The sequence below is a fragment of the Pyxicephalus adspersus genome, chromosome W (assembly GCF_032062135.1).
Source record: "Pyxicephalus adspersus chromosome W, UCB_Pads_2.0, whole genome shotgun sequence".
Taxonomy (NCBI): domain Eukaryota; kingdom Metazoa; phylum Chordata; class Amphibia; order Anura; family Pyxicephalidae; genus Pyxicephalus; species Pyxicephalus adspersus.
Genome location: NC_092870.1, coordinates 8,969,152 through 8,984,019, shown reverse-complemented (window position 1 = coordinate 8,984,019; position 14,868 = coordinate 8,969,152). Strand labels below are relative to the sequence as shown.

The following is a 14,868-nucleotide window of genomic DNA, read 5'->3' as shown; positions in this document are numbered from 1 at the left end:
GATGGCCTATGCAGTCCCATATAGAGAAAGGACCCTGGCTGACTTCGGTCAGACAGGCTAGTAGGCCCTCTCCAGCTTCGGCTGGATGGTCTTGGTACCCAGCCCCCGTCTGAAGCTTTGTGGTCTGGGGAAACTGGGTGGCCCTTCCTCTTTAGAAGAGGGATCACAATAGTACCCCAGTGCACATTTTTTCTGTGGTGTTTTTGCACTTTTTTTTCCGAGCACAGCGTTCATGTTTAGAGAATCACGTCTACGGGAGATTTGATTAAAAAAAAAAAAAAATACCTCTGCTAGAACCTTAGTAAAGATTTTTGAAGCTGCAGCGGGGCAAAAATGTAAGGGTCTAAATTGCCAGTGCCAAATTCCCTATTTTGAATGAATTACAAAATTCTGGTGAGCTGGATGGATAGGGATGTGCAGATATGAATTCTAAAGGACGAGGGTTATCATAAATGAATGTTATAAAAGATTTGCACATCGAAAAGATGCTTTCCATCTCCGTTTATAATTTTTTAAACTTGTCAGATGGTTCTTGAACTACAAAAACATGAACAGGACCATTCCTGGCCATTCACCAGCACCTAGAGGTACCCAACAGCTATACTGTCCAGCAGGAAACAAACAAAGGAAAAATTGTAAGGAGAATCATCAGGTGCTGCTGTTCTTGGAGAAGAAAAAATATGTACTACATACACACCACTCTTGCTTTGTATTATTGTAATTAAAGCTTCTGGTCTAGAAGATCCACCTAAAACTCTGTTGAAATGATGATAAAGTGGGCTAAAGAGGCAACTGTAGAGTTCCTACTATAAATATGATACTATTCTCACTATATATAGGACAGGGTTGTCAGATGTTATTACTGTACATGTACCCTCACTTTCAAGAGTTTTTCTCCCTTCGTCTTTGTTACAGCTTCTGAAAAAAATTAAAGTAAATTTTCTTGAAAGATATATGAAAACCTTTCAAAAATTCTTAGCCATCTTGGGTTCTACTTTAGGGTCGGCAACACACCTTTGCTTTCTGCCTGATGTATTTTGTACTGAAAATCAAAATGCATGTAAAACAGTTTTTTTTAACCCTAACATGCAATGTTTGGAGAACAAGCATCTTCAGCTAATCTGACATTTCCAGCCCAGACAACCAGATTTTGGCTCACATGAGTCAGATCAGTACACAAATTCTGCTTTTAAATACTGGCCTAATAATCCTATTACACCCTACAGACAAGTAATTGCTAAGAAATTACCATGTAAGAAATACAAAAACTAACTTGGCTCATAAAAATGTCCCACTTTCGCATCAAGTTGAAATTGTGCTAAATGTTGGCGTAAAGGCTACCATACAGTGTGCAATATTTTCAACAGATCAGACACCAATTTTGGTGAAATCATTGAAAACTAGAGAATTCTTTGAAACATTGCTTTACTCTGTTCAGCTTGTTAGGTCCCAGGTACAGCCCTTGCAGAGTAACAGAACACTGTGCATCGCAGTACCTGAATGATGCTGGCACTGAATGGCTGTAGTTCTGGCAGATGATAAAACATTTTGGGTGCATGTTTAGTTAAACACTGACTGATAATACATAAACTGAGAGACTGTACTTTAGGGAGGAAACTGAAGCCCTTTTAACGGACACTTCATTTATCAATGAAAATAATTACATCTCCTGCTTGCTTGGTGGCAGGAAGATCAGATCTTTCTGTTTTACCAGTGAACAGTCTATTTATTAGGTAGGAGGGAGTGGGGGGTATTACTACCACTGACATCTATAAACAAGGAATATTTATTACTAATATCCATGAAAAAGGAAGGAGTAGGGGGTTATTATGGCTACAAGGTTACAGGTTATTTTCTTTTTATTTACAAGTTTATATGATGTACGGTTTTACATGGGTTACATGTACAAAATGAAACGGGGTCAGTATTCGCTATGCAAATGTAACCAAATTGAACCTAAAAAGGCTTAAGAAAACAAGCACAGAGTTACTATATTTATGTTTATACAGAGTCAAAAAAATTTAAGGTGAAGAGATTTCTTTAGTCTAATGAATGGCTGAAATATAGGGGTCGCTTGATTGTGGTTAAACTTTTGGCGAAGCACATTAAAAAAATACAATTCTTTCTGACATTAACCAACTTTAGTAAACATAAGTAGGGCCATCTTTTTTCACTTCCAAATTGTTTTGGTCTGGTAAATACACAAAAACACCATCTGTGTGGCATTACAACTTTACTCCCTAATTGGAGGAGAGATGTTGGATGGGACATAATGGCAAACTCCAGGTAAGGTTTGGGAAAGAGTAAAAATTACAAACTCTCAGGTTTGAATTGTAACGTGTCTCCATTTAGATGTTTCACTCTCATTTCCTTTCGACAATAGGAAGTAACAATAAGAGGGAACAGGAAACAGTTTAAGAACTGTGTCAGTGACCTGTGCTCTTAAGTATTTCCCAAACCTCTTGTTCTAGTAACAGCTCTAAATTGTTGGATTTCACTTCACTCACTTTACATCAATAACCGTGATAGTAAGTGAAGGCAAATATTACGGTCCAGGAGACAACAATAAAAATCTTCTTACCATTTCCCATGCTATGCATAACTAAAGGAATTTCACTTTAAATCTAAACAACTTCTATTTATGTTACTCTAAGAAAAAAAACTCTGTAAAACAAATGAAAATAAAACCTAATGATCATCATCTACACCGATCGCCAAACTTGATGTCGTTGTATATTGTTTTGTATACAATTTGTTTATCCATTGCTCTTACAAAATAGTAAACAATGGTATACCACAAAGGAAGTAAAAGAAAAGGCTTTGGAAGTAACCCACGTATGGTACATTGGATTTCAACACAAATGCTTTCAGGAATCCAAAGATGGGAGAAAGCGTCAGCTGGGGGCCAAAGAAGCACAGCCACAGCACAACAGCATTTGCGGTCGATGTAAATGTAAAGGTTCTAGCAGGAGGAAGATCACCCAAACACTTATTATATATAATTTTCCTCATGTGCAGAGTGTTCATATACAAGGCCAAGGGTCAACAGTCACGCCAGCTTTGTTCCACTATTGCAGAAACTCTTTTCTCGTATTCTCGCTTGTTTTCCTGGTACAGCTGTGCTGCCTGGCTATTTGCCGGACTGTTTGGGTTTGGTTCATCCAGCAGGGACTGAAAAAACGCAAGAAAGATCATTTGAAACTGTACACTGCAGTTCACAGATATGGTAGGAAAAAAAAAATACATCTTGCCTTAACCTACCTGTATAGAGGTTAAAATAGAGGACACGTCATAAGTTGGACTCCAACGATTCTGAAGAATGTCCAAACATATACTGCCATCAGCATACACTAAAATACAAGAGGAAAAAAAAATATGTTTGTGATCATTTGTAACTGCTTCAGCTGCTAGTGTAGACCGGGGGGGCATTATCCAAATGCCAACATTATCATTGTAGTACTAAGCTAGTGAGGGGGGGGGGGGGGGGCAGTATATTAAGAATGAATAAGAGGTTAAATAGGACAATAAATACCAGTTTTACCAGTCTGATTATTCAATGTTTATCAATGATTATTAAATGTCTCCTAATTGTATGCTATACATAGCAAAATGTTATTTGATGATCATGTGTTCTATAAATATATTTATATTTATATTATGAAAAATGAAAGTGTACTGAATTACGAAGTGACAGAATAACTGGAAATAAAGCAATAGTATGACATAGGCCTAGATGGACTGGATTGATCTCTGATTATTTATGGCTGAGTACCAATTACAAGACTGTATACATTTTCAAGGACAAGTGTATTGTGCTCACACAACGATCTTGATACAAATGAATAAGATATGGATGGAATGTTATAGTCCTAGTACAGATGAATACATCTTTACTTACCATTAGGGTGAAACATTTTAGATACAAATCGAACTGTAGGTGGTTTGTTAGGATATTCTTCTGTAAATTCGATTGTGAGTTTAAATGTTCCTAAGAACAAGAATAAAAATAAACATGAAATACTTATTCTCCAAATGCTGGTATTTAAACGTTGCCATACTGTTCAGGCGCTAACCACCCCCAAGCTTCAGCAAATCAAGCCACACAAATTCATTAAGATGGAAAAAAAATTAAATTAAAAATTAGTGGAACTCAGGCAATGAATGAAATAAATCTAGGTCGGGTAAAGGTGCTACAGACGTATCCACATATATCAAGAGATACAAACTACCAAATACATTACAGTAAAGTGGCTTCCTTATGGGTCTAGAAAGATATTTAATTTTCCTGTGTTGGAAGCTATTAGTCCCATTTCCCTGAACACGGATTTCCACACTGGCATTAGAAGCTGCAGCAGGTGTCCTTAGCCTACCCTCTATTCCTGTCTGATGGACTACAGGGATCATCGAGCCCACTCCTTCCATCTGTGTTGTAACGGCTCTCCCCCTTTCAGCAATTTGCCATCCACTCTGTCAGTCAATTTGTGTCATGTGTGGGAATCACCTAGGAGATCTACATGCAAATGTAGTCCATCTATGAATGCCTATACGCCATATATCTATATGCTGATACAGTGTGCGAGTCAGTGCTGTAAACTGGGGAATCCAACTTTTAATAGGCTTCCAATTAATGGAGTCACAAAACAGTTCAGCAAGTCATAGTACACAATGAGGCTGTTAGAATGTTGACACAGAGGGTAGAACAGTGTGCGCACACGCACACACGCCAAGGATTGCAATCTATTGTACAGTCTGACCGTGGTAGAGGTTAACTGATAAAGCTAACAAACGGTTTTGGAGAAGAGTTCAAGGATAGGGGGGAGGGAGAACTGGAGCTCAGCATTCAATTTCAACACACGCAGAGAGTTGCGCGGACTCTAGGTATACATTTTACAGCCCCTGTAATCATTTCCAAGGGTAAAAAAAAAAAATTAAGAAAGTACTAAAGCCCCAAGGAACATAAGGGGAGGGAGGCTTGTGGGTTCTTTTAAGGCAGTGACTTAAGTTTAGTTTTAACTACAATTCCTTCACTGACTGACCACTCCACCTGAAGCAAATAACTAATACATTTGTATATGGAAGATGATGTGACTCCTGTGGTTGCCCTGACTCAGAATTGTCACAGGAGAGTTCATGTGTGAGCTACTACCCCAGGGACTTGTAGCTTACAGGGATTTTTTTTTTCTTCATTACAGCTACTGATTGGAGTATCGGGGAACAGAAGAAGTCAAGTATGGGTGTCTTCAGAGGTTTAAAAGCTCATGTTTGAAATTCCCATGCATTCCAATAGGCTAATCTACACCAGGACGTTTCCTTGAGGCACGTTTAGGAGCTTTATCTTGAACGTTGCTTGCAACATTTAAAAAATTAAGCCGCAGAGAAAACGTGGGAAAACGCTCCCATTGAATTCAATGGAGACTTTTACAAGCCTTTTATGAAAGCTTCTATTGAAAACAATAGGGGCTTTTAAAAGCGTTTTTAGCAGGACTTTGGAATCTGGAAGGCCCCTTTAATAAGAAGGCTCCCAGATCTCCACCACCCCACCCTGGGGAATGAGTACAGGGGAACATAAAACCCCTTAGTCATTCCCTGAAAGGGTTAAAATATGTGTAAAAATAAGACAAGACCTTAATGGTAAATGTGTGTTTTGTGCAACTAAACTTTTTTTTTTTTTTTTACAGGTTATCCTACAATGAAAGGATGATTTCCACAGCTGCATTCATATTATGAGCACAGCTGTGGGACTCCTCCTGGCAGTGAGGGATCCCCGGGCACTAGGGGTTAAATGAGGACAAGGCTTCCTATTCACCTCTAGTGTTTTGTGGTTGGCTGAGAAAAGGGAAACCCTGATGACAGCTCAAGCGTCATCAGGATTTCCCTTTCCTCAGCCAATCAGGGAGTGGAGCAATCAGTGGAGCTTTGCTATGCTGACAGCTCCGCTCTCCTGATTACTCCTGGAGCCCTAGCGGAACTGTGGTATGTGTCACAAGTCACAGCTTTATTTAAGGGTTTTATGTACCCCTGTACTCATTCCCTGAAGGGGTTAAAAGTAAAACTTTCATAAACGCTTATGCAAAATCGCAGCAAAACACGTCATAGCCGGTAATAAAAGTCTTTTAGCGTTTTAAAGACAAGCTTTCAAACGCTTGTAAAAGTGCATAAAAACGTGGTCAGAACGTTTACATGCGTTTTTAAAACCGTCCGTGTAGACCCAGCCTAATGAAGTAAATCTGCTAGCTCAATGTGTATTTACTGAAAAGAAATGGACACCTTCCATTTAGGGTAATATAAACAATGCTTTTTAGAACAACCATTTAAAATTCTGTCTAGCTCTGACAGACAGAGAGACAACAAAATATCTTATCCAAAGCAGCTATGAACCTAAAGGATGAAAGTAAGGCATGGTTAGAAGTCAATATGCAGTCCTCCCAAGTGAGTTCTAGAAGTGAAGGTTACTATAGCAATACAAAAGGAATAATTACATCACTGTAAAGAACAAAAACTAATGAGGAAGCTGGAAACATCGATTTTCTAGGTACATGTATATCATTTGGCTTAGTCAAAGATGATTGTTTCCATACAAACCACACCATGTGGAAGAAGAGGCTTTATAAGCAAAGCTGTTATACTGAATATAGATTTAAAATACAGGATTCCAGCTTGGTAAAAGGCCACTAAATTACTCAGACCCTATATTGCACATCATTGCTTAAGCAGCTTACCAAGGTTGGATTGTCCAGTTAATACCACCCTGATAATCTAATTTAAGGCTGCCCAAAATTATCTTTCGGAGCACAATCAGATGGTCATCTAGTAAGCCTCACCAAACCCACCATTACAGTGGTTCTGGTGGCACTTTGGTTCCTCTAATCCAAAGAAAACAATCAAGACACATTTTTCCACTTGATGCACATTATCACACCTTAGATACTTTGGTATACATGGGTACATTTGGTACACAAAAGGTAAAATAACCAATATTTCTGTGATTCCATAGATTACACAGACAACTTAAGTCTATAGACAAGCTAAGGGAAATGGTGATTTTTTTTTTTACTTTGTGGGGGCTCTAAAAAAATGTACTTTTTTATTACCAGTGAGATGTTACCATCCAGGCACAAGGACACTTTGTTCACTGCATTAGTACCTTGAAGCCTCTGTCATTAACAACTTGGAGCATTTTAAAAGGACTAGCCAGATTTCTTGAAGTTACAGGCTGATCATGTTGGATCTCTGAGCATCAACACAAAAATCTAAAGTTTCTGGGAATGTGAACAGCAAGAAATTATTATAAGCCCTGGATTCATACACAAACCAAGCATAGTTAGGTCTGCTTTAAACCCCATACAGACGTCTGATTGCTGTTCCTCTAACTTGATGTTTCATGATAGTTTATAGTGATAGATGAATGAACAAATGCTGTGCACACAGATCTGTACTGTTCTATAGAGTGGGGATAGAGGAGAACACGCAGGCAGCACACTGCTGTGTTCTTCTCCGGAAGAAAGCAAAGCTGTTGTTTACCACAATATAGAACATAAAAGCCTTTACAAAAACAAAGGTACAATATTTGTAAATAATATTTTAAAAGCCAGTCGGTTTGGAGACACAAACAGGTGGACTGTGTGAGTGAGCTCTGTTTGGAGAGACACAGATAGGGGTTCTGTGTGAGAGAGCTCTGCTGGAGACACAGATAGGGGTTCTGTGTGAGGAGCTCTGCTTGGAGACGCATACAGTCGGTCTGGGTGAGTGAGCTCAAAAGGGAGTAGAAGGTTGCTGAAAGCTTGGTTTTGAGCTGACAGGGAGAAGCCCTCCAGCTGATAGACAGGGACGTCTGATATATAGTAAGTGCCGGACAGGCAAGGTTTTCTTTTGCCGTTTTTTTATTTTATCTGGAACCTTCAATAAACCTGGCTACAAGCCAGCTTAAGGCCGATACCTTGGTGTGTGATATGAGTTGGAAGAACCAGACAAGTGTCCTTTGACCCCAGCAAAGGCGATCCTGAGCATAACCCCTCACAAGTGGTGGAGGATGCGGCAACACATTAACGTCTGAAAATGGATGACGTGGTAAAGGCCCTGATACAGTCTGCGGCAGCCCAGCAGGAGGCAACCAGAGAACAACAGCGCACAAATGCAATCCAGCAAGAGGCCAACCGCTTACTGTCTGCGCAGCTAACCACCCTGAGAGAGGCCACGAATAGAAAATGCCAAGTCTTGCAGGAAGTGATGCAGCTTGTGGATCTGGTGGAGCGGTTGAGGATCTTCTAAATAACTCTAAGCCCTCACCCCACGGATTCCAAGAGTTCCTGGTACGACTGTTCTGGGGCTTAAGGGAGCTGGGAGAAATGTGAAGACTTTAAGTAAAGAAGATAATGAGACTGTGGGCTCAGGAAAGCCCAAAGTGTATAATTTTGGAGTAAACAAAGGGCCTAGATGTTTTCGGTGTAAGGAGTTGGGACACATTGCATATGTTTGGTAGTCATAGGACAGTTCGCTGCAATGTGATGTTGCCTTTCTAAAAAAACGCACGTCTATGTCTGTGCAGGTGGTGTGTACTGCGGCAGGTTCAGACAGTGCGGAACCTGCAACCTTCAATAAACCTGGCTGCAGGCCAGCTTAAGGCTGATACCTTGGTGTGTGATCCGAGTTGGATGAACCAGACAAGTGTCCTTTGACTCCAGCAGAGGCTATATATATATATTATATGAAAATTTCTTTGTATCTTTGTATTGGACTCAATACAGGTATTTTGTATTGAATCCAATACAAAATATTCTGAATTTCCTGCCGATCCTCCCGCCAGCACCAACGCTTGCACCGACGTTACCGGGAAACCCCAGAGAAATGTCTCTGCACTTCGCGGCTGAAGGTCGAAGAAGATGGACGTGTCCCCAGTACCTGCGGGGACCAGCAGGATGCCGGGGGACAGCGACGGAACAAAGTAAGTGTTTTTTTAAGGTTAAAGCAACCCTGAGTGACTCGGGATTACGGCTATTTGCAGGTAAAAACCACCCCGAGTAACACTCGGGAATACCACTAGGGGGGTTAAAGGATAATAAACAAAAAGTTGAGGTTAAAAAAACTTCTACTACTTTGCAAGATTTCTTTCCTCATCCTATCACCACTGTATGCACTTGTCAGCTAGGCCACAAGACCCACTCACTCACTTGCCTAATGCAGGCCAAACCCAATTCCAAGGAGGGACCCATTGTTTTCATTGGGTCCGGGTGACAACGTGCTATGCTGGTGTGAGTTGACGAAAACAAAACACTACACACACCTCATTACAACACATCAGATTGTAGATCAATCAAGTTGATTAGAAGGAGTGCTAACCCATGCTCAAAAAGAGATGTAAATCTAATCTAAAGGCCAACCTCTTAAAACACAAAAAAGAAATTCTTCAATAATAGGCTATTGCCCAGGTTGCCAAGCTAATTTTGAGGAGTACATAATTGAAAAGGTCTCGAGAAAAGAATGGCTCTTTTAGGCAATGTAGATTCATAAAGAGTTTATAATAGATATATTTCACGCCAGTACAATGAAGAAGCAAAAACTGGTGTAATTCTAGACAGAGTTCTGCTCAAATGATTTTGGTGAAAATCATATACGGATCCAGACAAAACTCAACTAAGTGGTAAATACAAATGGATTTCCAAACATGTTCGATTAGAAATGAACAATGAATGAATAAATCAATGTCTGTTTCGACACGTCTCACCATGTGGCTTCTTCAGGGGACTAGTAAGACTAGCTAAATTTGTAGCTAAAAATACATAGGAAAAATATGTCAAACAGTATGTAACAAAACAACTAAAAAATAACTGATAATATAATGCACAATTAAAATAGTGATATCTGTATCTTCCATGATTACATACCATAATAAATATGACATATAATATAATACACAGAGCACTATGCAAAGAACAGAGTTTTTAGAAGTAGCATCTGTGTCTAATACACTTAAAGCGAAATTCAATCACAGATAATATGTCATTTTAAAGAGCGTAACCTGAATGGAAGTCTACTTTATTATATTAGAAATGTTAATCCATTGATGAGGAATAAATAAATAAATCAACCAAACTTACTTGTTCTTGAGTGAGATGTTGGTATGAGAAGAGAAAGATTAGAGTAGTTGTAATCTAAAGGGTTGGCTTGGGGGTACAGGTAAGTGTCTACCGTGATATAACCAACATCTATGAAGAAAATTCTGCATAAATATCAAAGGAGAATATATGATCTTTTTTAGGAAAGTATTGATGATAGAGAAGCAAATGTCACTTTTAAATTATAAAGATTCATAAAGACTAAAAGTATCTATCAAGTACCTGGTTGTAGAGACACTTATGGTGTGTCTTCATATGGGGTCGACAGCATTTCCAGCGAGATACTACTAAGTCATAGATAAAAATTCCATTTATGACCTATGATGGGGGAAAAATATTTATTAGGATAGTTATAGATTAATGTATCTATGTATGCTATAGATCAGGAAGAAAAATTATAATAGTGGAACCTAAAAATTACTTACATGATAATAGTAAGTCAATAGGAAGAACCACAAGTTATTTTAAATTTGAATTAGTTTTTCTGATCATTAAGAATGACCTCCAATATGTTTGATAATAGGTGGTATTTGAGTGGCTTAGTATAGATTATGCCTGTAGTTAAAGATAAAATTGGGTAATGGGTCGGTTAAAAATTGCTTGACAATTAGACTGGCAGAAGAAAAGAATAGAGATGAACAGTGAAATAAAAATAAAGTCAGACTTACTAGATGGGCAGACTAGTGTCTGACATACAGAATAACGGGATGCCTCCAGTCAACTTTGAAAAGGCTGATCCTGTGAGGCTCTTGCCTTATATGGAGGACAGCTAGCATCCTCGTGTGCTGAAAGTTGGGCACGCGCAGATCAGGACCAGAGGACGTCAGCGCCCTAACTTCCACCCTAAGATGACGTGGGTACCAACCGTTCTGCACACCTATATGAATTACGTAGGTGTGGGGAGGTACTGAGAGAGATGCTGGGAGCATCCAATAATTGCACGTTCCTCTCAGTGAGCAGAGATAGGCTCTCTCCATTGTTGTCATCTGGACATGGACAGCCCCCTATGTTGCGAGCCCCCGTGCTTTAGACAAGGGACAGAGGCTGGCTAGACCAGGTGAAAAAGAACCCACTATTGCCTGGCCGAAATAGGCCCCCTATCCCTCGTAAGATTTGGGGGGGGGGGGACTGTTTGATAAGTGTATGCATGAAACAGATCTATGGATATAAGTAACAAGGTTGTTAAGGTAAGATTGTAGGAGAGAGAATGAATAGGTGACTATATTTTTGTCATGAATGAATGTAACGAGACGTATATGGTTTAATAAATTGGGTAAGATCAAAGGAAGGGGAATATATATTTAAAAAAAAATATTACAAAGATACAAATGAGAGGAGAGGAATCCTGTGCAAATCTATCTGCTCTCTAGTACCTTCCTGCTGGTTGCCTACAATAAGAATATCAAAATACGATACAGAGAAATTCATTACCTACATAGCATTTAGAAAAGAAGCAAAGAAAAACCCCACAATTCGTATAGAACTGTTAGTTTGGAACAGGAGGATTCAGTGTATCCGAGGGCCCAAGTCATGGGGTATGTACACTATTGCGGTCTGCAGCACACGGTAATGGCCAGTTCCCAGATAGGGCCCTGGAGCCGGCCAAGGGAGTGAACAGGTGGGTTCCTTGCCCCATCCCAATCCTGACTGGGTAAATGTGCACCTGGAGAGGAAATTGATCAGCAAGTGGCTGAGCAAAGAGGATCAGCCACTGTGTTGCAGGCTGGAGTGTGTTTAGAAGGCAGCCAGAGGCTTCCAGGGCTGAGAAGGCAGAGCTCCAGGAAAGCCAGCGGGCAAAACCAGATTGGAACTGTGAGTGAAACAGTGTTGATTTAGTGTGTGTTATTAAGAGAGGGCACCTAAGTGAGGTAGCCAGAGGCTAATACTGTTTATTGTTTTGTTGTGAAGTGCTGAGGAGTGTGCTGTAACACTTGCCTAAACAGATAAAAATTGCTGTTATTTTGGACTTTAGGAGTCTGCTGTCTCTGATCTGCCCTGTAAGCATCCTGTTACAATGAGCAACCACTAATATATATATATATATATATATATATATATATATATATATATATATATATATATATATATATAATAATCAATGTGACAGGACTCCGTATTATGTCTTATTTTTATAATTTACAACAAAGATCCTGAGTACTCAAAGTATTATTGACATAGGTACAGAAGGAGGAAAGAAAAGCAGGCTTCTTTGATAGGCACAGGAGAATGATTATATATAATATCAATGATCATTTTTATTAGTAGACAAAACCCTAAAATAAAGCATTCAATAAAACAATATTGAGAATAGGCAGAATATACAGATTATCCACACTGTACTAATAGTTGAAAGCATTACAAACTTGCGTGTGGGCAAATAGTCACAGACCAGGTTTCATCCCGACCCATTTCACCCATGTGGGCTTCTTCAGGGGATAGAGAGACCCTGGAACTACAATAATAACTTATTTAAGTAAGGAGCTACTAGTACAGGCACATATGTATATGTTCTTTATAGTGTGAATAATATTTACAGGTACAACAACTCTTGTAATATTAAAAATGATTCAAAGAAATTGAATATCAACTTACTTTATACAATAATCGAATACCACCAATTCAGAAACAGAAAAGTAACAATGATTGGTCCAAGGTGGATGTTCCAATCATGATACTATTTGGAAGCTCTGTTAGAGAAAGGAAATATATTTAGGAAAAGCCATATCGTCAGAGCAAATATATGTTAGAAGAATTAATAATAGAAGAGGATGTTTAGGATCTTATGTGGGATTCGATGGTACTGTGTGTACTTTTTTCATTTCATCTATGTTTTAACTTGTAATGTCAATTTTTTTGCGTGGAAAGGAGTAATAAGTACCATTGAGTAATTTAAGAATTATTGAGGTTGGAAACACTAAATAAAAGGGCCACAAGATGGTGTTCCTTGTATATGTATTTAAAATAAAGTACAATATATAACAGGAGCCCCACGATGGCATACCTTGTCTATGTGTTTGGTTAATAAATAATTAAATTAAGTGCAATATATGAAAAAGAAAAAAGATGGTGTACATTATATATGTGTTTAAAGATTAAGTGCAATATATAAAAAAAAAAACACAAGATCACGTGTCTTGTCAATGTATTTAGTTAGTAAATAGCTGAATTAAGTGCAATATATGAAAAAGCCAAAAGATTGCGTACCTAATATGTGTGTTTAAAATTTAAGTGCAATACATAAAAAAGCAACAAGATGGCGGACCTTGTCCATGTATTTGGTTGATAAAGAACTAAATTAAGTGCAATAACTGAAAAGGACAAAAGATGGAGTATTTTGTCCATGTGTGCTTGATAAATAACTGAATGGATTTTCAGAACCGTCCAAATTCATTTTTCTTCAAAAAGAAGGGGTTATAAAGATGTTGATAAGTAACACCTATTAAGAAGAATACAATTGTGGAAGGATCCTAAAGTAAAATATTATAACAAGCAACAGTTTATGATTGGTTGTAGGAATAGTATTTAATATGACAATAGGGGAAACAAGAAGGACTTACAACAATGGCAGAGACATTGTGGTATAGTGCAGAGGGCGAACCTGCAGCAGCCGTCCAAGCAGAGGACAGACGCTGCCGCAGGTTCGCTCCTAAATGGGTTAACTGATTTATGGTGTTTGATCCCCCTGGGCATGGGCGGCTAACCACGCATGCGCAGTGAGAGTAGTGTGAGCAGAACACGCATGAGGGCAGCTTCTGCCTTTCCTCTGTGTGCTGTATTAGATATAGTTAATGGCACCGCTGCGCATGTGCGGAACATGTGGGAAGTTTATCATTGTGATCAATATGGTAATGCTGTGGGGGCTTAGGGTGATTTAAACACTCCTATTATTGCTGCTGACCTGTAAGAACGATTAGTTATACAGCGAATTACATAAGAGATACAGAGGATGATGGGAAAAGGAGTCTAAAGCAGTGTAATGACTGATATGTAGTTTAATATTTGGCTGTTCAATGTGTATAAAGAGGACCGTATAATTACAATAAAGGGATATAATTAGATAGAAAATAATACTTAGGATAAGGTGACCGCAAGGATACAAATGGTGATTTCCATATATAATTTAGTCATAAGAACATAAGATAACACTGGTGATGTGAAGTTAACCAAAAATAGAACAAAAGCTGTTGTAGGACAGTTATTTCACATATAATCAAAAGAACAAATAATGTTGTTACATAATAATTTACATATAAACCGACATATGGAAAAAAGCGACGTACTGTTTTTGTGTAAACATTATTAACCATAAATATCATTTACATATAATGAAACATTCATATAATTTACATATAATGAAAGTGCTAAAGGTCCACTGGCCATTGTATCAAATCATTATGTCAAGGTTTAGTAAATATCATTGCTCCAACATATATAGTGAACATAAAGGAAAGAATGTTTAACTAAAACGTATGATAAAGAGTTAGTCACATATAAATGTACATAGAGATACCTTCTAGCTCCCTGTCACTATGTCCTCACCCACATAAATCGCGGAAGACTAATCCCCAAAATGGACCAAGTGGGCCCAGGGCTGTGTGTGAAACCACACAAAGCCCTAACGTGGGGGGATTTGTGACAAGCATTAAAGGATTCACTTCACCCCAGTGACCGTCACCTAAGTGGCGGTCCTAGATCCATTGTAGAGGGGAGCAAAAAATACAAACAAAACCTAACATAGGGAATACTATTGAAAATG

General features: G+C 38.6%; 1 protein-coding gene across 2 annotated transcripts in view; it reads right to left on the bottom strand.

Annotated features, from left to right (window-relative positions):
• Positions 1 to 1,841: 1,841 nt before the first annotated feature.
• LOC140342872 (ubiquitin-conjugating enzyme E2 A) overlaps positions 1,842 to 14,868 on the bottom strand; it is a 44,346-nt gene continuing 31,319 nt past the window's right edge. For both annotated transcript variants that reach the window (XM_072429243.1, XM_072429244.1), the window contains exons 4-6: positions 3,899 to 3,988; positions 3,262 to 3,350; positions 1,842 to 3,171 (exon numbers count right to left, since the gene is read on the bottom strand). In XM_072429243.1, the coding sequence (XP_072285344.1) occupies positions 3,043 to 3,171; positions 3,262 to 3,350; positions 3,899 to 3,988 (308 nt within the window). In that variant the 3' untranslated portion in view covers positions 1,842 to 3,042. The remainder of the gene's footprint in view (positions 3,172 to 3,261; positions 3,351 to 3,898; positions 3,989 to 14,868) is intronic.